The sequence below is a fragment of the Symphalangus syndactylus genome, chromosome 16 (assembly GCF_028878055.3).
Source record: "Symphalangus syndactylus isolate Jambi chromosome 16, NHGRI_mSymSyn1-v2.1_pri, whole genome shotgun sequence".
Taxonomy (NCBI): domain Eukaryota; kingdom Metazoa; phylum Chordata; class Mammalia; order Primates; family Hylobatidae; genus Symphalangus; species Symphalangus syndactylus.
This window is the reverse complement of record NC_072438.2, coordinates 12,594,316-12,619,882: the sequence shown is the minus strand read 5'-3', so window position 1 is coordinate 12,619,882 and position 25,567 is coordinate 12,594,316. Positions and strand designations below refer to the sequence as shown.

The 25,567-nt window shown below is 46.1% G+C and overlaps 1 protein-coding gene across 5 annotated transcripts in view; it reads right to left on the bottom strand.

Moving 5' to 3' along the window:
- Window positions 1-25,567, bottom strand: part of RGS12 (regulator of G protein signaling 12) — a 149,290-nt gene that overhangs the window by 70,566 nt on the left and 53,157 nt on the right. The window contains exon 1 of one of the 5 annotated variants that reach the window (XM_055245795.2): window positions 1,497-1,957. The exons of the other annotated variants lie outside the window; for them this stretch is intronic. Coding sequence (XP_055101770.1) covers window positions 1,497-1,550 — 54 coding nt within the window. The 5' untranslated portion in view covers window positions 1,551-1,957. Of the gene's footprint in view, window positions 1-1,496; window positions 1,958-25,567 lie in introns of those variants that run through there. 5 annotated transcript variants of the gene reach the window in all.

Genomic DNA, 25,567 nt, shown 5'->3' with positions numbered 1-25,567 from the left:
ACCCCAGCATTCCCTGACCCTCCCATCTTTTAGAACAACTACCTGAGGCTCAGAAGGAGAAGCAATTCTGCCGACCCCAGAGGCTTTCCAGACCCTTGTCTGCTGGCCAGAGCCCAGCCAGGCAGAGCTGTAGCAGAGCCGCCCACCCACCCGCTGTGCCTCTGACTGTGAGAGGGGGAGCTGCTCACTTCTGATGCCTGACAACCACATCAGCCAGATTCCAATACACTCGCGTGAACAACTTATCTGCCAGTGTAAGCATTTGCAAGAGCTTCAAAAGGAAGTCCAAATCATGTCAACAGACACTTACAGAGGCAGGTTTTTAATTACTTTACTCGGAATAAAAAACAAAATTTTCTACAACTTGCCTGGATATACACTGAGATGAAAGTGCTGCCTACACATAAGTACAAACGGCTGATTAAGTGGCCCATTAAACCCATGACAGCTCCAAAATTCACTTTCCGATGCAGGATATGAAACAGAGGTTACAGGAATACATTCCTCCTGCACCAACACAGCCAGAGGCGGCCCGCAGCAGGCATGCCCCAAAGAAGACCAGAGCTGCTCCTCCAGCCTCGCGCAGCTTCACCTTCCAAGCGGCTTTCCAAACGCACAGAAAGCCGGTTGATTTCATCAGGCTCATGCTGGCCCTGCCCAGCGGACCCATGTCTATTTCCCACTTAAAAGGAAAGACGCAGCTCATTTTCCTGTTCCCAACCCCTCCATGCCCCTCATCTCTAAACTAGTAGTTTCTCCTTCGGTTCTCTACAGAAGACTTTAATTAGGTATTAGAAAAACATTAAGATTATACAATTCCCAGAAAAGAATGAATTCAAAATCAGTGCCCAGTAATTACTAAGACTTCTGTACATAATTTAAATTTATTTTTATCTTTGCATCAACACAGCCATAAAAGGAAAACAGAAATTATTTTTATTTCATCTCAAATCTTCTAAAAAGCCATTTTAGAGTAACTTCAACTTCATAAGCTCATATAGTAATCACCAATATGATCTCCAGTAGCTACCTATATGCACATTAGCCAAATCAACTCATTACATTTAGAAATGTTAAGCTACCATCATTTAAAGAGCCTAAGATTTTAATATATTTATCTAGCCTAAAATTAATATTTTAACAAAATCAATTCACTCACATCTTTCAGATCTATGAGAATTACCATGATAAAGGAAAGAAAAACATCTGATGCTTTCTGTAAGTTCTGACTTAAAACCTGGCAGCTTGGGCTCCCGAGGGGTTGACGCCGGCGGCCGGGTGTGTCCGGCCCGGGACGTGCTGCAGTCCCAGAGCCTCGGCTGAGCCTCCGTGGCACTCGCTTTGAGCTGTGGTGCAGACACACGAAAAACATTTCCAAAGCTTATCCTTACAAGCATTCGCAAGTCCCACAGCTGCCACTCGCTAAAACAGGATAACCAGGGTGCCACGCTTTCTTACCACTGATTAAATGAAAAGAAAAAGCCGGAACAACTTACCTGCTGGTCATTAGAAACGTGTGTTTCGTTTGACAACTCTTTCCCCAAATTCATTGTAAGGCACCGAGCCACACTAGGCACCCGGGTCTAAGACACACCATTCAACACCGCAGCTTGTGCGTGTTAGAAAAGTTTAAAGGCATTTCCGATGAAGTTCCCTCTCGCTCCCTTTGTAACCCATGGCAACAGGACACTGCAGGAAGCTGTGGCTTGCCAGGGTTTCAGACTCTATCTCAATTGTCTCATCCAAAGAAAGAAACGCCGTTTACATAAATCACGCTGTGAGATCATTTTTAAACTATTTCCTCTACCAAATCAGAAGAATAAAACTTCGGCTGATAGGGGTAATTTCTCAGTCAGTAAAACAGCTGCAGAGAATTTGTTTTTTTTAGCATCGTGGTGCAGTTCACAACCTTAATTATAGTTGCCAATGATTCTATTCTAAGCCTCCACATGCACCAGCTTACTGGGTGGCAGCCAGCGGGATCTGGCATACGCCTAAAGCCCCCTCAGTGCTATCTGTATTCCGTGATCTGCTCTACCCACCCTCCAAATATATGAAACAATCAGAAAGCGAGTGAACCATGATGGATCCTGGCTCTAAAAAGGAAGGAGGAAAGAAAAAGAAAACTATTTGTAAAGCCTAGGGATCACTGCAAAATCATCTGTTAATTTTCTAGAGATTTAGGGGTAAACTGCTCATCCCAAAGTGTTTCCCTGCTGTCAAAATCATGCAGCATGGGCCATCTAGGGTCTCGTCCTAACGGGCTCTAGGAATCCTAACCCTGAAACGTTAGGTTGGGGGAAGCTTCGCCATTAGACCTGGGGAAGCTTCTTGCCCAGGAACTGCAAACTCAACGTCCACAGGGCCACCAGGCTAGGTCCACAGCTCTGGGGTCTGGGGTCGGGCTGCCAGCTGGGAAGGCACTGTGCCAGCTCTGCCTCTGCCTTTCTGTGGAGGGACATGAGCATTCCCCACACGAGAGTGCTCAGTGAGCAGAACCCACAGCACTGGACACACGCTGCGTTTCAGAAACGCACAATGGCTGCTTGCAGAATGCGCAGCAGCTCACGCTTCCTTAGAAGGCTTTTCTCAGGAGCTGTGCACGTACCGAAAGTGTGGGGGAATCTGCAGGAGCAGGGAGGCAGGCACCCAGCCACACCCCCAGCAAGCGGAGGAATCACCCCAAGGCAGCCACACCTCCCTCTGCACAGCTGCTCCTCGCTGAAAGGAGCACCACCTCCGCTTCTGTCACCAGCCCAGGAAGGGGCTCCCGCCCAAGCTACTGGGACCCCCGGTCAGCCCCATAGGTCTGGAGTGGCCTCAGAAGCCCTGTTCCTCCATAGGGCCTCACCTCTAACTACCATGGCCCCACCCACTTCCCCTGGGCTCTGGGCCAGAGGGTCTACATTAGGTACAATAGGCATGGCAGGCAGTGTGACAGAAGGCGGAGCATGTATAGACCAGGCCCCCAGACCACATCACCATTCCTGGGCTAAGCCACATCTCTCAGACAAAACCAGCATCCTCGTCCCCTGCCCTCCCGTCAGCACCCACCCCACCACACACACACAGGCATCTCCCCCCAACACACAGGTACCCCCCCACACACACACATGCACCCCACACACACGTACCCCCCACACACACGTACCCCCCACACACACAGGCACCCACACACACACAGGCACCCACACACACACACAGGTACCCCCCCACACACACACATGCACCCCACACACACGTAGCCCCCCCACACACAGGCACCCACACACACACAGGCACCCACACACACACACAGGTACCCCCACACACACACACACATGCACCCCACACACACGTAGCCCCCCCCCACACAGGCACCCACACACACACAGGCACCCACACACACAGGCACCCACACACAGGCACGCACACACACAGGCGCGCGCACACACACACACACACAGGCACACACATACACAGGCACCCCACACACACAGGCATACACACACAGGCACCCCCCCCACACACACACACATACACAGGCACCCCACACACACAGGCACCCCACACACACAGGCATACACACACAGGCACCCCACACACACATGCACCCACCCATGCACATCCACACAGGCACACCTTTAGAGAAAGCAATCTGAAGGTTCTGGAGCAACAGCAAGGGGTTCTGGGGTGGCTGGGTGAGCCCCTGACGCTGACCTGCCCGTTACCCTCATTGGCTTCTGAGAGGCCTGCACTACTGACAGTTTACAGAGCTTTGAAGGAGACAGTGGTCTCCAGGCGGGAGCAGAGGACAACAGCATCCCGGCCCCCCAGGGCCCCCAGACCCTGGGGACAGCCACCAGCGCCCGAGAACCGAAGGCAGCCTGGGCGTGCGTGGGGCCTTCTGCTGAGGGGTTATCACCTAAGTGCTGAACTGATTTCACCTCAATTCTTTCAGACAGAAACATCTTCATCCCAGTGTGTTCCCTCGAGGACCGAAAGGAAGAAACACGATTTCACGTTGTCGACGTGGTTTATTCCGCAGAGCCCACAAAGCAGCCCAGGCCGCTAGGGGTCCGCGTGTTGCTATCCAGTCACTAACAACAGGGCCTCCGGGTTCTCCTGTCTCTCTCTAGGCTCCCCCCATCTCCTCTTTTGTGGGAGCCTGTCCTTTTCTGCAGCTGCTAACCTCCCCTGCCTAGCCAGTAACTCCCCTCTGCAGATGGGTGAGGAAGGGGATGGGGCAGGCCCAGGACACGCCTGGGAGACCCCCTGTGACCGCCTGAGGGCCCCAGCAGCAAGTGCCCTGGGGAGATGGGGTGAGCCCCCTGCCACATGGTCAGAGGTCCAGGAGCTGCTGACAGTCACACCCCCAGAAGATTCTGGGCCCCAGCCCATCTCCCCTGCTTCGTGCTCCACCTCCCTTGTTTGGATGGATGTGTTTACTCAGTGCCTGGTGGCAGTCGGGTTCAGACCCCGGGCCCGGGAAGCCCAGCACAACCCTTCACAAACACATGCATGGCCAGTCTGGGCGCAGGAAGAAAGCACCGCAAGGCAGGAGCACCCGACCGTGCGCTGCACAGGCACCGCCTCACCAGGATGGGGCGTGAAGAGAAAGTGGGCAGAGTGCTAGCTCGGAAAGGGCGAGCCGTTCTCAGCCCTCCAACGCAGGCCCGCCTCGGATCCCAGAGAAGGTGAAGCCCCCGTGTGGTGAGCTCGGCAAGTGGGCATGTGAGCCTGGAGGCAGCTGTGGTGCAGCGGGGGCTCAGGCCTGCATCTCACCGCCCAGCTGGACAACAGGACGTGCTTCCTGAGTACCCAGAGGGAGCCCCTCACCTCCCCAGCGGTCTGTCCGGAGCTGGAAACCCAGGGTGAGCAGGCGGGCAGGGCTAGATTGGAGGAGTTCGCAGATGGGAGCTCTGGGTCCAGCCAGGGCAGCACGGATGATGGGGGTGGCAGGGCAGAGGGCATTCTGGGGGGGGAGGAGCTGAGCCGGGCAGAGGTGAGGACCCACATGGGCTATGTCCTGGGGCCAGGAGAGGCCTGGCTAGCTGGAAAGTTCCAGTGAAGGCAGAGGCCTGTGGGTGACCCAGGTCTCCAGGACCTGCCAAAGAGCTCCTCCTTGACTCTGGGCCTCCTTTCAGGCTCACCTGCCTCCCAGGCCCCTCTCACCAGTTCCCGCCCCACCCACACCAGTCTCTGCTGGAGGACACATCCCGTGATGCCCCAGCCTAACCAGGGCCTCCTGAGCTTTCCGGCCATTCCTGGGGCACAGCTCGACCTGGAGGGAACAGAAGCACTCTCTCCTGAAGGTTTCTGAACAGCAGAAAGGAGACGAGCGCGGAATATCCAGGCAACAGGACAGCCCTGGTGGACCCTGGCCACGAGCCCTGCTGCCTCCTTCATGGGGCCAGACCACCTCACTCTCAGCTAGGAGGGCATGGCAGGCAGAGAGGCAGGAACTGGAGAAGCGCCTCTGCTGACTGTCCCTGGGAGACACCTGCAGAGCTCACAGATGTGAGCACAGGCCCGGATTCTCTCCCTGCTCTTAACCCTGGAGGCCTCTGGTGGCCAAGCCAAAGGCCCCAGTGTGGCTCCTCTATGGGCAGGGCCCTCAAATCTCCCCCAGCTGGGCTATCCCATCCTCCTGCCCTCCACCCCTGACCCCGCATAACCAACTAGACAGCTGGCCGCCATATGCCAGTCTGACCCTTCGCAGTCTGCCCAGCACCTGCCCCAGCCCTGCGCCTAACCCCTAACCCCTAACCCCTAACAGTCTGGCGGTCCTGCCTGCCTCCCTTCCTTCCCCATAGCCCTTCTCAGGTGGGTCATGGTGCTGCCCAGGCCAGCACCCCCGGGATGAGGTCCCACCCCCGCCTGGCCTGCAGCTGCTCTCAGCCGTCTCCACCTCGAGCACGCCCCATGCAACTGTGCCCCATGCAGCCCATCCAGGACCAGCTCCACAAGGCAGGGAGGCGTCAACACTGAGCATGTTCCCCACTGCCTCCCCAGAGCCAAAATAATGTCAGGCACATAGTAGGTGTTCAACAAACATTCACTCAATGAGAAGGCCCTGAAGCACTGAAGAATCCTATTACATGTCCGGAGTTCACAGGATCTTAAGGACAGTTCGGAAAATTTCCCTTATAATGGGTTTAAAAAGCAGACTGGTGTGTGAAAGACCAAGACAAGCAAAGATTTCTAAGTTAAATTCTGAAAATAGCAAAGTCGCAAACCTAAGAGACAGGGTAAAAGGAGCTTATTCTGAAAGGCCTGTGAGGATCTCATTCCTACACAATGTGACGTGTGGCACGTCACCCCAGAGGTGAGCGGGAGGCCAGGAAGAAGCCAACGTTATCAACCCAACAGCCAAGAAGGCCGCGTCCGCCTCATACCAAGGCTTATGTCGGACCCGGGGCTCCGTCGGTTTTTGCTGGGATTTACAGCTCTGGATGGGCAAGATCACAGTACAGGCCTCAAGATGGAATCAAGGCAACTCACTGGGGACAGACGCAAAAGCTCCTGCCACCTCCCTCCCTTCCTCCTCCCTCCCTCCTCTCACCTGTCTCCCTCCTCCCTCCAGACTCCCTGTAAAGGGCCAAGAGTAGGGACTGCCTGCTGTGCAGGCGACCCCACGCACTCGACCCCACTCTGCCGCTATAGCATGAAAACAGCAGACGGACCTGCAGCCCAGGGAGACTCTATTTACAAGAACAGGCAGCGGGTCTGGCCGGGGACTGCAGTCTGCCATCCCCGGCCCTGAACATCCCCTCTCTGCCCAGTCCCTGAGTCCAGGTCTCTCCCAGGATCCTGGCTCCAACAGCTCGTGGGGAACCTGCAAACCGCTGTTACCTCATCCTCCTGTCACCCAGGATGCCCCTTCTGCTCCCCTGGAAAGGTGCAGCTTCCGCCCTGGGTGCAGGAGGCTCCATCCAGTGACCACCTGGATTCTGCCTGCCTTATGTAGAGTACGCCCCTCTGGGTCCCACACCATGCCCAGCCTCCTCTCGCCACGGGGAGGGTCCTTCCAAGCAGAGGCGCCAAGCTTCCTCCTGCAGCAGCCAGGCCCTGGCTCTCCCAGGCAGCACCCGCCAAGTCAGGTGATGGGAAATCAGCCAAGGCCCCCAAATTCTCCAAGCCACACACAGGGCAGTCGCCCTCTCCTTCAGCTCCCGGCAATAAATTTACCCAAAGCTTCTGTCACACTTAGAATATCTAAGTCCAGGTGTCAGCCCAGCTCTCCCTCCCTCTGTCCCTGGGACACCCAGCTGCCCCAGGCCCTGGGCCGTGTCCCAACACCTGCCCTGGCTCCCTCCGAGCGTCGGGCACTCCCCACATCACCAGGCCTCGTTTCCGGGGGCCACGAGCCCCTGGACAGTCTCCTGCTGCTGCTGTTTGTTCAACTCTCCCAAGTAGAGGGCAAGCTCCCAAGGGCAGGACGTTGCCTGGCCCAGCCCTGCTGAACCGCAGCTCAGGAGCAGTGCGGGCCGACCTCCGTGGGGACACCTGCTGGAGCAGGTTCTGAGGATACACCCGCCCTGCCAGGGCCCCGGGGTGAGAGGAGCCCAGTGCCAGGAAGCTCAGCACAGGCTGCAGGGGCTGCCCTCAGACACGGAGGCCCCAAGTCACAGTTACAGCAGATGGACGCCACGAGCCCAGGAGCCCCGACATGCAGCCAGTGATGCGGTGCTAGTGTTGGATGGTGACATCCAAGCCAGAACTCAAGAGATGACAAGGCCATCCCCAGGGCTTACACAGCAACCCTTACAAGCAGTTACATGATTCATGTAAGATAAATCCTGCTTATTTTCCTGGTGAATAGAGAAAAGCACAAACATGAATAAAATACAGTTCCTGGCCATCTCAAGACACGTGCAGAATTGGAGAGGGAAGCGTTTGAAACCACAGACGATGTGACCGAGCAGAGTCCCTGACTCCCAGGTGCCCGGCCTCTCCGGCAGCATGTCTGCAAGCCTGGGGGCCTGTGCCCTCCCCACCGCAGCACTGCACTGCCCTTCCCCAGCTTCCCCCCACCCACTCCACAAGTACCTCCCAGCCCTCCAGGCCACTCTCAGCTTTCTAGTACCAAGCTTCCTTCCAGTCCCTGACCCCTGGGTCCCAGGGGTTCTGTCTGCCTCCCTTCACTCTGGTGACCCCACTCCCTCCCAGCTCTAGTTGGGAACTACTGTTGGTCTTTGGGCTGTTCCCACCAAGCCTGCCCCAAACCAGGAGGGCCAGCAGGTCCACACGCTGCCGCCTCACTCCCGCATGGAGCCCTGCAGTGAGCGCCGGGTGAGCGGGACGCGGCGTCCATCTCCACAGCAGGCAGTGCTGTGGTTTCCCAAGCAGATTCTCCTACACGCGGAACCCGCACACCTCTGTCCGTCTCGCCTCTTGCCGCTGCACTTCCCCCCACCGCCAGCAAGCAGTAGTTCAAGCCCCGCGGCTCCTTACTGGGAGTCAACTGACTACAAGACTTGGGGTCTCTCAGGAAGGCTGGAACCCAAAACGAAAGTCACAGAAACAGAACATGAGCCAAGCTTAAACAGGATTTTAAAAAACTGTTTCTCTTTAAAATAGCTGAAGCCCTTTGATGAGGGAAACAATAGAAAATTATAATCACTGGTCACTTTTTCCATTTTAACATAATGCAACTTTGCAGAAATAATTCCAAAAACACTAGGATTTATGGTGTAAGAAGAGGGCAAGAACTGCTAGTTCCAAATAGCCTTGCCATGCACACTCACTGACGCACACTCACACACACACCCCCCCACACTCACTGATGCACACTCTCACATGCACTCACACGTGCCTTCACACATGCGCACACACTATCTCTCACACGCGCGCACACACACACCCTCACGTTCCAAGTGGCCTTGCCATGCACTCACAGACGTGCACACTCTCACACATATACACACCCTCACACACGCCCTCACACTCACACACATGCATGCACACACACACACCTTCGCATTCCAAATGGCCTTGCCATGCACACTCACACTGATGCACACATTCTCTCACACATACACCTTCACACACACACACCCTCACACTGTCTCACACTGCCACACACTGCCACACCCTCACTCTCACATACATTCACACACCCTAACTCACACACACCCTCACATCACACACACACCCTCACACACACTGACATCCTCACACCCTCACACTCACATACACCCTCACCCTCACACAGCCTCACACACTCCCACACACTGACACATCCTCACTCTCACATTCACACACACCCTCACACCCTTACACACTCACACACCCTCACATCTTCACACACACCCTCACATACATTGACACCTTCGCACCCTCACATACACCCTCACACACACCCTCACCCTCGCACTCAGCCTCACACACTCCCAGACACTGACACACCCTCACTCTCACATTCACACACACCCCCACACAGACATCTTCGCACCCTCACACACACCTTCACATAACACACCCTCACACACATCCTCGCATCCTCACACCCTTGCACAATCCTCACACCCTCACACAACCCATACCCTCACAGATACACCCTCACACACCTTCACACACATCCTCACACATCCTCACACACTGACACCCTCACACACACGCACACACTCTCACTCTTCATGACATGAGGACACACATTGGTTAGGACAGCTAAGGAAAAATGTGCCCCTCAACCTGGAACTCACAGGAGGTCCTGCAGACCCAGTCCTGCCTGGCTTGGGCAGGGCCTGGAACCCCACCCACACCCCATGTCCCCCACCTCAGTCCCCAGCACCCTACCCCTCCTTCACTGCCGCTGCCCTTTGAGACAGGGAACACAGGCGGAGAAACCTGCGAACAAAACCCAAGTGCACCAGCCCAGCTCCATCCACAGCGGACGGCTGCCCTCCAGCCCCCTCGGGGCCGCAGCCTGCTGTGGGTGACGGTGACGAGGGGGAGGGCTACACGCTGACTCCTGGCTCCCAACACTGACTTCCCCAGGCAGGTTGGGGGCATTGTTCCCTGCAAGCCTCAGTCCCAAGAACACAGCTCCACCAGGAGCCTGGCCTGTGAGAGGCACCGATGCACGTGGGCCTGTCTTCTAGGCCCTCAGTGTAGCTCGAAGACATTTCGTCAACACTTCAGACCATCTCTGTCTGAACCTGACTTAACACCTGGAAGGCAGAGACGTTCCCGCTGACTGCATCCTTCCTCAACAGGCCTGTCGCTGCCTCCCTTGCAGAACAAACAAAACTTGCCCCTGCAATTCCCAGAGCAGCTATGTCATCCTCTGACCTCCACCTCTTGCCTCGGGAGCTCCTCCAGGTGCTCCCCACTGAGGGCCTTCCCTCACACCTGCTACCTAGCGCCAGTTCATGCCCTCGGTTTCCATCCCACCCGGCTCAGAGGCCAGCCTGTCCCTCGCCATTTCTGCTCATGCGCCCAGGTCCCGGGCCCCATCTTGCTTTCAGGCCCACTTTCAAACCCTCATCCCAGATGCTAACACTGCCTGCTCCGGGCTGATGCCCTAGCCATTTAAAAGGGCTGGAAAAAAATACTCACAATCAAGCTGCCATTTTTGTCATCAACTATAACACAAATTCAGAAGAGTACAAAACAGAAAAGCATGGCTCGGTGGTTTATCATAAAGTGAAGCCCATGTAGCCCCCACCCAGTTCACAATGAAAACCATAAAAATGTTCTAGCTCTTCTCTCTGGTTCTACCACTGAAGCACATAACCTAAAACCATGGTTTTCAACAGTCTTGGCTGTTTTCAGATTTCTGTAACTGGAATGACACAGGTGCATTCTCTTGCATCTGCCATCTTTCTGTGATGTTTATCCATGTTATTAAGACAGCCACAGTCCATTAGCATCTACAGCCATCGAGCATCCCACTGCAGGAGTAAACCACAGGCTATCTGTCCTTTCCACTGCTGGTGGGCAGTCAGGTTGCTTCCGTGTAGGGATCTTATGAATACTGCTATTGAAGTCTTGCACGTGCTCTTGGTACACATGATGGAACTCTAGGAATTTGCCTGGAAACTTTCTCATATGTGACTTTGGCTAGCACCTGCAGTAAAATGTCTACTCAAATCCCTTGCCCGCTGTGCATTTCAGCCATTTGTCATTCTCATGGACGTGCTGCATTCTCAGGGTTCATGGGCCTTTGTGGGTTAGCTGCACTGTCCTCTCACCCTTCCTTCTAGGAACGGTATGTATTGATGAGTGCAAGTTCCTAATATTCATTTAATCAAAATGATCAGTCTTTGCCTTTACAGTGAGTGCCTTTTGTGTCTGTTTTAAAAGCTTTTGCCTCCTCAATATCATGAAGATATATCTATAACTTTCTTTTGCCCTTCATAAGGAGAATTAGAAAATATCTGAGACAAATTGAAATGAAAACACAACATACCAAACTTATGGAACACAGCAAGAATAGTACTAAGGGGGAAATTTATAACCTTAAATGCTTACATAAAAAATTTAAAAGATCTCAAATCAACAATTTAATTTTACAACTTAAGAAACTAGGAAAAAAAAAAAAACTCAACCCAAAGCTAGAAGAAAAAGGAAATAATAAAGATTAGAGCAGAGATCAATGAAATAGAGAATAGAAAAACAAGAAAAAAATCAACAAAACCTAGTTGGTTCTTTGAAAGGATCAACAAAAGTGATAAATCTTTTGCTAAATGAACTAAGGAAAGAAAAGAGAAGACTCAAATTACTAAAATCAGAAATGAGAAAAAGGGACATTACTACCAATTCCACAGACATAACAAGAATTATAGAGGAAAACTGTGAACAACTCTGCACCAATACACTGGATAACCTAGATGAAATGGTTAAATTCTTAGAAACACAAACCTACCAAGACCAAATCATAAAGAAACAGAAAATCTCACCAGGCGCAGTGGCTCAAGCCTGTAATCCCAGCACTTTGGGAGGCCAAGGTGGGTGGATCACCTGAGGTCAGGAGTTCAAGACAGCATGGGCAACATGTTGAAACCCCAGCTCTACAAAAAAATTAACAAGTAGGGCTAGGCACGGTGGCTCATGCCTGTAATCCCAGCACTTTGGGAGGCCAAGGTGGGCAGATCACCTGAGGTCAGGAGTTCAAGACCAGCCTGGCCAACATGGCGAAACCCTACCTCTACTAAAAATACAAAAATTAGTCGGGGGTGGTGGCACACACCTGTGGTCCCAGCTACTCAGGGGGCTGAGGTGGGAGGATCACTTGAACCCAGGAGGTAGAGTTTGCAGTGAGCTGAGATTGTGCCACAGCACTCCAGCCTGGGTAAAAGAGTAAGACACTGCCTCAAAAAAAAAAAGAAAAGAAAAAAGAACTAGAAAATCTGAATAGACCTATAACTAGTAAGCAGATTGAATCAGTAATAAAGAAAAATCTCCTGATAAAGGAAAGCCCTGGACCTGATGGCTTCACTGGTGAATTCTACCAAACATTTAAAGAACTAATACCAATCCTTCTCAAACTCTTTCTAAAAGAAGAAGGGGGAGGGAGAGGAGGAAGAGAAGGGGGAGGAGAAGGGGGAGGAAGGGGAGGAGGGAGAGGAGGGGGAGGAAGGTGAGGGAGAGGAGGAGGTGGAGGGGAAGGGGGGAGGAGGAGGAAGAGAGGGAGGGGGAGCAAGGGGGGAGGGGGAAGGGGAGGGGGAGGAGGAGGGGGAGGGGGAGGGGGAGCAGGGAGAGAAGGGGAGGGGGAGGGGGAGGAGGAGGAAGAGGGGAGGGGGACAGAGAAGAGGAGAAGGAGGAGGGGAAGGGGGAGGAAGGAGAGATGGGGGAGGAGGGTGGGGGGAGGGGGAAGAGGGTAGGGGGAGGGGGAGGAGGGGAAGGAGGAATACTTCTTCTTCTATAACAGTATTACCCTGACATCAAGCCAGACAAAGACAATATAAGAAAACTAGAGACCAATATTCATGATGAATATTTATGTAAAAATCCTCAACCAAATACCAGCAAACTGAATTCAGCAGCATATTAAAAGGATTATACACCATCACCAAGTGGAATTTATTCCTAGAATGCAAGGGTAATTCAACATATGAAAAATCAATCATTGTAATACACCACATTAACAAAATTAAGAGGGAAAATCACATAACTGATGCAAAAAAATTTCACAAAATTCAGTACCCTTTCATAACTTAAAAAAAAAACACTCAATAAACTAGAAATAGAAGGAAACTACCTCAACATATAAAAGGCATTAGTGAAAAATTAACAACAAACATCATATCCATTGGAGAATGACAAAGCTTTTCATCTAAGATCAGGAACAAGGCATGAATGCCCACTCTGACAATTCTTTTCAACATAGTACTGTAAGTTCTAGCCAGAGCAATTAGGCAAAAAAAGAAATGAAAGGCCCCCAAACTGGAAACAAACAAGTAAAATTATCTCTGTTCACAGATGGTAAGACATTTTATGTAGAATATTCCACCAAAAAAAAACCTACTAGAGCTAACAAATGAATTCTGCAAACAGGAGGACACAAAGTCAACACACAAAAATCCGTTGCATTTCTACACTAACAGTGAATAATCTGAAAAGGAAATTATAAAAACAATTACATTAACAATAGTATAAAAGGAATACTGAGGAATTAACTGAACCAAGGAGGTGAAAGACTTGTACAATGAAAACTAGAAAACATTGCTGAAAGGAATAAAGACATAAGTAAACATAACATATCCCATGCTGATGGATGGACAGACTTGATATAGTTAAGATGTCAATACTCCCCAAAGCAATCTGCAGATTCAGTGTAATCCCTACTGAAATCCCAATGACTTTTTACATAAATAGAAAAACCCATCCTAAAATTCACTTGGAATTTCAGGAGACCCTAAATAGCCCAAACAATCTCGAAAAAGAAGAACAAAGCTAGAGGACTTGTATTCCTGATTTCAAAGCTACAGTAATCAAAACAGTGTGGCATTGGCATAAAGACACACACAAGACTAATGGAATAGAACAGAAAGCCCAGAAATAAATCCTTACATAAATAGTCAAATCATTTTTGACAAGGGTACCAAGACCAGTCAATGGGGAAAGGATAATCTCTTCAATAAACGGTGCTGGGAAAAGGATATCCACATGTGAAAGAATAAAAATGAACCTTTACCTAACACCATATACAAAAATTACTTCAAGATGGATCAAAGACATAAATAACACCTGAAACCATAAAACTTAGAAGAAAACAGGGTTTTCTTCAAGACATTGGATTTGGCAATGATTTCCTGGATATCAAAGGCACAGGCAACAAATGAAAAAATAGATAAATTGGACTTCATGAAAATTTAAGAACTTTGTACACCAAAGATAATATCAATAGAGTAAAAAGGCAACCCACGGAATGAGAAAACATTTGCAAATCATGTATCTGATACGGGGTTAATATCTGGAATACATACAGAACTTCTATAACTCAACAACAAAAACAAACAACCTGATTAAAAAATGGGCAAAGGACTTGAGTAGACATTTCTCCAAAGAAAATATGCAAATAGCCAAAAAGCACATGAAAAGATGCTCAACATCACTAAACATCAGGGAAATGCAAATCAAAAAAATGAGATACCACTTCACACTCCTTAGGATGACTACGATCAAAACAACAGAAAGTGCTGTTGTCAAGGAGAAGCTGGAAACCTTGTGCACTGTCACTAGGAATATCCAGTGGTGCAGCCACTATGGAAAACAGTATGGCGGTTCCTCAAAAATTAAAATAGGATTACCATGTGATACAGAAATTCCACTTTTGGGATATACCCAAAAGAATGGGAAGCAGGAACTTGAACAGGTATTTATACATCCATATTCATAGCAGTGTTATTCACAATAGCTAAAACACGGAAGCAACACACGTGTCTATCAACAGGTGAACAGATAAGTCCATACAGTAGAATATTATTCAGCCTTAAAAAGGAAGGACATTCTGACACAAGCTACAACACGGATGACCCCAGAACATTATGCCAAGTGAAATAAGCCAGTTACAAAAAGACAAATACTGTATGATTTCACTTAGAATAGTGAATACTATTCTAGTGATACCTAGAATAGTCCAAATCATAGAGATAGAAAGTAGAATGGTGGCTGCCAGGGGCTGGGGGTGGGGGGGAATGGGGAATTAGTGTTTAACGGGTATAGAGTTTAACAAGACGAAAAAACTTTTAGAGATGGATGGTAGTGATGGTTGCACATTATGAAAGAGTTTAATAACACTGAACTGCATACTTAAAAATGGTTAAAATAATAAATTTTGTTGTATGTATTTTACCACAATTAAAATAAATTGAAAGGCCAGGCGTGGTGGCTCATGCCTGCAATCCTAGCACTTTGGGAGGCCAAGGCAGGTGGATCACTTGAGCTCAGGAGTTTGAGACCATCCTGGACAAGATGGTGAAACCCTATCTCTACAAAAAATAAAAAAATTATCTGGGCATGATGGCTCACTCCTGTACTCCCAGCTACATGGGGGGGCTGAGGCCAAAGGATCGCTTGAGCCCAGGAGGCAGAGGTTGCAGTGAGCCAAGATCCACCACTGCACTCCAGCATGGGTGACAGAGCAAGAAACTATCTCAAAAAAAAAAAAAATTGAAAAAGATAATCTCGGCCCTTTATATGTCCATGAAGATTTTAGAATCATCTTCTTTAATCAAAAACCTCTTGGCATTTTGATTAAAACTGCACTGAACCTATAGGTCATTTTCTAAATGTATATACAATTGATTTTTGTATATTAACCATATATCTAGCAACCCTGTTGAATTAATTCATTTTAATAACTGGTCTATAGATACTTTGGGATTTTCTTTTTTTTTTCTCCTTTTTCTTTTTCTGAGACAAGGTCTCACTTTGTCCCCCAGGCTAGAATGCTGCAGCACAAACACAGCTTACTGCAGCCTCGACCTCCCAGGCTCAGGCAATCCTCCCACCTCAGCCCCACAAGCAGCTGGGACTATGGGCACATACCACCACACCCAGATAACTTTTGTATTTTTTGTAGAGATAGGTTTTAGCCATGTTGTCCAGGCTGGTCTCAAACTCCTGAACTCAAATGATCTGCCCGCTTCAGCCTCCCAGAGTGCTAGGATTCCAGGCGCGAGCCACCACTAGACTTTTGGATTTTCTGTTACAATCACATCATCTGAGAACAGTAACATTTTCACTTCTTCGCAAGCTTTTTAAACTTTTGTTTTTACTTTCTTAGTACACTAACCAGGACTTCCGGTAACGATTTAAATTGAAATCTTTCTCTTGTTCCTGATGGCAAAGGGAAAGCTTAATTATGATGCCACAGAGTGTTTAGATATCCTTATCAGATTAAGGATTTTCCTTTTAATTCTTTTAACTTTGTTTTACCATAAATGGATACTGAATTTTACCAAATGCCTTTCCTGCTTCTGTTGAGATACTTTTTTTAATTTATTGTTAAAATAGTAAGTTAAATTGATTTATTTTTAAATGTTAAAAAATAGTGGCCGGGCGCGGTGGCTCACGCTTGTAATCTCAGCACTTTGGGAGGCCGAGGCGGGCAGATCACGAGGTCAGGAGATCGAGACCACGGTGAAACCCTGTCTCTACTAAGTGTACAAAAAAAATAAGCCGGGCGTGGTGGCGGGCGCCTGTAGTCCCAGCTACTCAGAGAGGCTGAGGCAGGAGAATGGCGTGAACCCGGGAGGCGGAGCTTGCAGTGAGCCGAGACTGCGCCACTGCACTCCAGCCTGGGCGACAGAGCAAGACTCCGTCTCAAAAAAAAAAAAAAAAAAAAATTGTGTGTCCTTGAAACAAATGTGTATGCTACCCGTTTTATAAATTGCTGGAATCACCTTGCTAATGTTTTGTTTAGGATTCTCACGCCTATGTTTATTAGCAAGCTTGGCCTATGATTTCCCTTTCTTATGTCTTTGTCAGATTTTTTTTTTTTATTATACTTTAGGTTTTACGGTACATGTGCACAATGTGCAGGTTTGTTACATATGTATCCATGTGCCATGTTGTTTTGCTGCACCCATTAACTCGTCATTTATCATTAGGTATATCTCCTAATGCTGTCCCTCCCCCCTCCCCCCGTCTTTGTCAGATTTTTGATACCAAGGTTATGGTAGCCTCATAAAATGAGCTGGGAAATAATCTTTCCTTATTTTTTGTTAGTTTGTTATTTTTCTGTTTCATTATTTGATGCTTTTACCTTTTATTATTGCCTAGCTTTGACGTCCTGTAATTCTGTTCTACAACTTTTTGTCTAACTTCTTGAGATGACGTTCTATTTTCCTTCACCTCTAATATATGCATTGAAAGCTGTGAACTCTCCTTTAAGCAGTTTCAGCTATATCCCACAAGTTTAGATATGTAGTATTCTCGTTGATGTTTGTTTCAAAACGCTTTCTAGCTTCCATTGTGATTGCATCTGTGAACTCTGGATTATTTCGCAATGGACTGCTTACTTAGCAAACACGTTTTGCTGTTGGTTTACAGTGTACCTGCACTGTGTCAGGAAACAGTTTCTGCACGACAGGCTTGAATATTTTTGAGACTTGCTTTATGGTCCAGCACACATAATGCCCAGGTTCATCGGCTTTTGTAATGTTCCAAGGGCTTAGAAAGAATGCACTTACTGTGTGGCATCACATGAAAGTCCATTTGTGAGAGAGAGTCATCAACACACCCAGTATGATTAAGTACCAACTAAAGGCAAAATGTGAAAGGCAGGTGTCCGTGGCAGAATCTAATAAAGCCCTAATCCCCTACAGCCAGAAGGCAGACATGGCAGAGCCCCACTCAGGACTTGTAAAGGTGAGCAGAGCCTCCAATAAGTGGAATCTTAGCTCCCCCAGGCTTCCCATGTTGCGGGAGGAAAGCAAGGTGTTCCTGCGGCTAGCTGGCTGGGCAGCCGGCAAGGGTATTGTGTAATTTACACAGCTTTAAAGAACCAAGGCCAAGGGCAGCAACCCCAATAAAGTCATGATCCTTTGTCCAATTTGAAAAATGTGAGCCATTTCTCAAACCTGGAAGCCATAATTAACGGAACACCAGAACAGAATTAGGCAGGTCCCTGTAACACCAAGGCACGTGTGATCAATAGTCATTTCCCCAGTCTTTCTCCATAGGGCTGTTGGCCACTTGCTTGGGAAGTAGTGTGTTAGGGAAAGGGGAGTGCCCAGAGCTTTCTGGTTTTGTTGAACTTAGGGTATGAATGGACACTATCTGTGGACCCAAAGCACTACCATGTTCTCCCTATAAAGAGGGGGCATATGGAAGTCAGGTTATGAAGGGAGTCCTGGCCCCAGTCTAGCTCACAACAGATCCACAGATCCACAGATCCACCCATGGTCATTTCCCGAGTTCCCAAATATATACACGAAATGACCAGCAGAACCCTCACATTGGTTCCTTCACTCACTAGGTAAGAGCTACTAAGCTGGAAAAGTCAAGGAGAAGCCCATGGCGCAGTCTCCTTCCCTCAACCCAAACCAAGACGGTTAGTGAAACACAATGCCACATCAGGGAAGAAACAGCCCAGACTGGTACCATCCTCAAAGACTTCAAAAAAGGTGAAAGTGGTAGTCCCTGTCATACCCAAGTTAACTCATACCAGTCTGGTCTTACAAAGTTCAGATGGATCACGGTGATGACAGTGAGCTACCACAAACTTAACTAAGAAGCAGCGCCAATCACAGCTGCCGTGCCAGATGTGGTACTTTTGCTAGAGTACAGTAACATCCCCCCAGGACGCAGTGTGCACACACTGATCTAGGAATGCCTTCTTTTCCATTCCTATCAGAAAGATGAAACTCAGTTTACTCTCGCATAGGATAGGCAGCAGTGTATGTTTGTAGTCCTGCCCCAGCCCTCGGTAACCCTCCCACCCTCCAGCAAGGTAGTCCCAGAGGACCTGTATGATCTGGTTCAACTCAGAACATCACAGTGGCTCATTATACCTTTAACATCAGGCTAACTGGAGCAGATGAGCAAGAAGCGCTGGAGGCCTTAGCACACCACATGCACTCTGGAGGGTACGAGGCAGAACCTACAGCGACTCAGTGGCCTGCCCCATCGGCAAAGTTTTAGGAGTCAAACATCCCTTCCAAAGAAAGGGACAAATTATTTTAACTCGCAACTCTTGTCTGTCAGACAGAAGCCAATGTCTGGTAGGCCTCTTAGGGTTTGTAAAAGTTGTCAGATTCAAAACAGAGTCACTATGTTAAAAACCCTCATCAATAGAGCTAGGGAAGGTTAGGAAGGGAGGGTTCAAATGCCTGATAACAAGACTTATCACAAAAGACTGGAAAACTACAACCTTGCACAAAGGCCAAACGACCTTACACACACACACACAAATTACTTCTGCGAGGACATCTGCCTAGCAACTGCCTGTCCAGCCTCAGAATCATGCCACCCTCGTTATTGATCCTTGTAGCCATGAAAAATTATCTCAAAATGATTATGTAATCCTATTCATTTTTCCTTTAGAAACCTTTATCTTCCATTACTTCCCTGAATATGCACATAGTTTACCATAACGTGTATCCCATCACAATGCCTACTGCTGAATAAATACCGTTTTCTTTCGGAGAGTCTCCCTCCCTGTTTGGTATTTAGGATGGCATAAATGGTGTCAGAAGTGGGACGTGGAGAAGGATCACCTGTGGAAAGAATCATCAATTCTTGGAACTGGTATGAGGCACTCAATTGAGCCCTTTGAGCTCTCTGCTTCCATGATTTGCCTCTTCAGCCCTTAAAAGTCTCCTCTCAAACCAAGCCTCCCATTTTTTGTTAGAAGCTCTTTTTTACTTTATTTGGGATCTGAGTTAATAAAGGACCTTCATAAAGGACCTTGCATCTGTCTGGGATGATAAAAGACCTTTTGTCTCTTCTAGCAAGCCCCTTCTGGTACAAGGACAATGTCCCTCTGGTTACTACAGAATTTATATTCTGTCTGGTTCTGCACACCCGGTTTAATGTTTTGTTTGGACTGCATGCCTGGCTTAAAATTTCTGTGAACACACTTATTTTTTGTTTCATTTTGATTTGCTTATACACATCTGTATATGATTTGGCTCTTTTTTCCCTTGCTTGATTCTGGCCATGATCTGAGAGCAAAAATAAAGATTCTAAATAATGGGTATGGGATGGCCAATTAACAAGGGCACTCAGCACCATATAACGCACCAGTCTAAACTCCCTGACAGGAATTACACGATTTTCTTTGCTCTTGAGAGATTAATAAGAAATGAAATGGTATTCTTAAACATTGAGGCACACAAGGTCTTTTGGGACTCTGGCCAGCTATACTGTGGTCCGTTCTTGTGTGGTGATGGGCAAACTACATGAGGAAAAACGCAGCACTGGACGGCCATTTTCTGTCTAAGCTTGTTAAAAACTGCAACTAACTACAGGGTTGACTCTCCATCTCTTTTTTCTGCCAACTTTGAATCTGATGACTTTTCTGCCAGCATTAAGATAAACTCATTGCTTATGGAAACTAAGATTTTCTTTTAAGTGTTAAAGGGCTTTCAAACTAATGGCTTTATAAATTATGCCAAATCTATGGCAACCAACAATGCAGACACCTTTTGAAAATGTAAATTTAGGTTTGTCTAACAATTGCTTAGGGTGGTCAAAAAGTTAATTGAAAAATCAATATTCTAAAAAAAAACTTTATAAATGTTTATATAAGCTAAGGGCTGTCAGATCAAACAGGTTAATATCTTAAGCTCAGAGCAATACCATAAGATATCTCTGTCTCACATAAAAATTATTTTGTCTGACACTTAAGAGCCAGAAAAAAGCTAACAAATAAAAAGATGTTACTAATTCAAGGCAACTTGAAAATTTTGTTGTTGTTTTTTATACAATTTAGCCAGGCCTAGCTAAAATGTAAACATTTGAATATTCAACCCTAAATTCACTTGAATCTGAAAAAAGGATTAAAAGGTTTTTAAAAGTCAAACTGCTATGAAAACTGCTTTATCCAAAATTCTGGTCCATAGCCTTCATTAATTACTTATTAGGGTAAACAGAACTTAGCCACAGATAAAAGTTCCATTTTGTCAAAAATATAATTTGATCCAACTATCTTTTATAAACCAGTGAATTTGTATTACTACGTTTTGCTGTTTCATGACCAAAATTCTAAAATGAAAGCCATAAGATCTTTATTAGTGTCTGTATATGCTTTTATGTATGTTTACACATATCGTATGTTGCATCGGCATGATAAAATCTGACATAGTTAGCCAGAAATCCCTTAAGAAATTCTATTTGGATTGGCTTAAACAAGCACTCATATAAAATATATAGTAATTAACCCAAATGCTTTTCCGTTTGTGTGACTTAAATAAATCTTTTTTGTTTGTTTTTTGTTTTTTTGAGATAGGTTCCTTCTCCGTCACCCAGGCTGGGGTGCAGTGGGACAAACATGGCTCACTGTGGCTTCAACCTCCTGGGCTCAAGTGATCCTTCCACCTCAGCCTCTTCAGTAGCTGGGACTACAGGTATGTACCATCATACCTGCCTAATTTTTTTATTTTTTGTAGAGATGGGATCTTGCCATGTTGCCCAGGCTGGTCTCAAACTCCTGGGCTCAAGCAATCCTCTTGCCTCAGCCTCCCAAAGTGCTGGGATTATAGGCATGAGCCACCACACCCAGCTGACTCAAGTAAATCTTGGATAAATAAGTTGGTTTTAAATTTGCTGATAAAATAAAAATAGAAGTGTCTTCAGAACTGTCAGCAAACATTTTTGCTTGGCTTTACTGGTCAGACAGGACTATATTTATCTCTGCTAGATGTCTTAAGGTTATAAAAGTATAAATCCAGACTAAAGACACAATTATCTTTATTTGTGTAACTTTTTAATGACTAAGACTAACACTGTTAGTTTAATTAAAATTGCTGTATCTTCTGTGTTATCAGCAAAATACCCCTATATTTAAGTTTCTCAGGTGAAAACCTGATACTCATAGGCTATACAAATGGTGAAAGGGAAATAACTTGAAATGAAGACTAGCTTTTTCTAATATCTCAGTTTTCATAAGTAACCTAGGTATAATTATTAAAAATAAATAAATTACATAAACATAGATGGGAAAGTGCTTATAAATAAACTGTCATGTAATCTGAAATCTTAAAGTTATGCTATGTTAAATTAAATGATACTCATAAAATGTCTAAGTCATTTCCATATAAGATAAAGTACTAAAACATACATTGCTGAACACAAATACAAGTTTGTTCTTGGCTTATTAAATTTTAGAGAAGGACTAAATATATTTTTGCCTGTTAATACACAAAGTATGTTATGGGAAAACATGTTTCCAAAAATTATAAAATGGTTCTCATCTATAAAATACAGATTCCAAGGTTTTCACTAAAAATTACGGTTACTAAGAGTTAAAATTCTAATATATATATATATATTTCAGTATACAAAGCATATGAAAAGTAAGGTATGTTTCTGATGAGAAAAATTATAAGAGAGGAATAAAAATGTGTTCTTTATTGAAAAAAAGAGTAATTTTGTCTAGTTTGGAGATTATTTAAAATTTGTTTCAAAATATGGATTTAGAAAGAAAAGAGAAAGAAACCACTAAGTAGGAGGGAGACAGATGTGAAGAAAGTTATAGGTACGTAGATGTATTTTAGTAAGGAAGGTTAAAAACAAAAGTGAATAATTTTGTATGAGAAAGACTCCTGTGTGGTAAATTTTTGTCCTAAAGTAAAATGCCTGCTTTTTTAAGAAAGAAGAAGTACAGAACAAAGCAGAAAGGCTTAAGGATATCATCGAAGGCCTATATCGGTCATAAAAGTCTGTGAAAGATAAATTTATGAAATAAATTTTATATGATTAAGTTGGTTATAATTAGAAGAAAATTATGTGTAAGTCTTTCTAAAGACCAAGCTTTAATATTAAACATACACTAATACAAAGCAAAAAACGTGGTCGCTTATGTCAGAACAACAGGGTTTTCTTGAAGTATTGATCGGCTATTAGTAAAACTGCAGGACGTTTTGATCTTTAATTCCGAAGTATGTTTATAAAACAAGCTTCTGAACTGCAGCTTTTTTCTATTTTAGTCTCCATCTAATTTCCCTCGTTTGAGGTTAGAAATGCTGTGTTCATTTAGAATGGCAATTTCATTTCTGCAGGCAGAGTCTTCCTCTCGATGTGAATCTGAGAGCCTCGGCTTGGGCTTGGCCTTGCTGCGTGTGACCTGCTGGCCGCATATCACTGCCTTCCACTCTCTCCCCTTGAGAAGCTGCAGCTGCTTGCTTGGCTAGGGCAAGGACTGTTTCCTTAACTTTTCCATCAGCTCCTGTAACTTTTTTCTGCAGTTTTAACTCTGTTATTATGGTCTGACGCACTGTTTTCCACCTGTATAACTCGATTCTGTACATTCGGCTTTTCTGGATGTGTCTGAATTGTTCCATGGAACCAGAAAACTTCCCATGCAGTGACTTAGAGCCCTGTACTGCCCTGCTCAAGCTACTAACTGTCACATTTACATTCCTCTATAATATGGTGCGCACTCATAACCTTGGACACACTCTTCCTATGTCTCATTAAATTCAAGTACTTTTCATCAGGTTCTACTTCCAGGCAAACCAAACGGGCTTCCCATGAGGAGAAGCAATCACACCACAGGCGGTTTTTCTTTACCTTTTTGGTAACTGGCCTACGAAACAAAGATTTCATGTTTTATCAAGATAATTTCCTGTGTTGTCTTTACTAAGTTTTTTATTTTTTAGGAAAACTGAGCTTTGAGTGGGTTGTTTGCTTGTTTACATTCATGGAACTCCCTGTGTTGCTTTTGAAGTCTTTCATTCTGGTTAAATGAATGACTATTATCTAATAGTGACCTGTGCTCCTGTTTTGATCAGGCGTTTTAAATCTTTTGGCATCTTTGATGGGCTTCCCCAAGACGTAAATTCTAAATTAAATCTTTTTGACCCATAATTAGCTTTAGTATTTTCCAGTCAAGCTCCTGGAGAGCCTCAAAGGACATATCTCTCATCTTATAAAGACAGTAAATGATTAGGCTTATCTGGTAAATTGTATAAAAAACACCGTAAAATGATACGTGATGCTAGCTAGACCTTCTTTCAGTTACATTTATGGGTGTGTTTTTATAGGAATGTTCCAAAATTGTATAAAACTCTTAGAAACTTAATATGCCATAACTCTGGGTATTATGTTGTATTCTACAAAAATAGCCAGATTTCCTTGTCAATTGCTAATTATAATGAACTTCCACCAGATTTTAAACCATGGCTATTCTGTTTTTCTTATCCATTGTTATTGTTTTGATTTTTCTCTAAAAGCATTTGCAATCAGATTCATGGAAAAGAATAAGAAGTACTCTTAAATACAGGTTTCTAATAACTTTAAGATTGACAGACTAAATGAAAATTCTTCAGAACTCTAATAAGGAAACAGGTAAATTTGTGAAACTACTTATCAAGATCAAGCAGAACAAAAACTAATTACATGAGATTAAATAACTGATGAGATGCTTTTATGACTTTTATTTGAAACACTGTCGGTTCTTAAATGTTTTGTTTTCCAGATCTAAGGATGTTTTCTTTCTTTTTTTTGAGACGGAGTCTCGCTCTGTCACCCACGCTGGAGTGCAGTGGTGCGATCTCGGCTCACTGCAAACTCCGCCTCCTGGGTTCACGCCATTCTCCGGCTTCAGCCTCCTGATTAGCTGGGACCACAGGAGCCCACCATCACGCCCAGCTAATTTTTTGTATTTTTAGTAGAGACGGGGTTTCACCACGTTAGCCAGGATGGTCTCGATCTCCTGACCTCGTGATCTGCCCACTTTGGCCTCCCAAAGTGCTGAGATTACAGGCGTGAGCCACTGTGCCTGGCCAGAATGTTATCTTTCTTAAACTGTCTATATAGCAATCTGGTAAAGTATACTTCTGTGAAAACAAAAGTAAAAACATTTGCTTTTTCTCCCTACTCGATTCCTCCAAAATTTGGAAACTGTTCACAAGTATTCTTATGGCAATGTGGTTATTTACAAAAAAAAAAAAAAAAAAAAATCTGTTCCCTCTTTATAGCAGGATACAACTGAAACCACTGGTTTTGTTCCCAGCGCCTTGTCTGGAATCTCAAATTTGAGAACGTGCATAGAATACCCTGCTTCAAGGGTTCTCAGCCTTACATTGGGTAAGTAAAAACTGTCACTTCCTATCAGGCCCAGAAACCTTAAGACTGCAGGAAAAATCTATAGTCTGCCTTGGTTTGGCTTCCCAGCCTCAGGAGGTTGTTAAAATCGGAGTGATTTTTTCTTGTGTGATCAGTGTAGAGAGAAGCAGCCATGTTTCTGAAGAAAAGCTGCAATCCTCCTGTTACTAGACTGGAACACTGTGCACTGCTTCCAAGCTCCTCCATTCTTCCAGCTTCCTCCCATCCAACTTTCTCCCATACAATCACTAAAAGCAGAGAGCTACTCTATTCCTGAAGCCCTGTAAGCTGAAACCAAATGAATGTTAAGGGACAAATCTCATTCCTGATGCGTGGGCCACATCAAGAGTTCACCAAACCACTG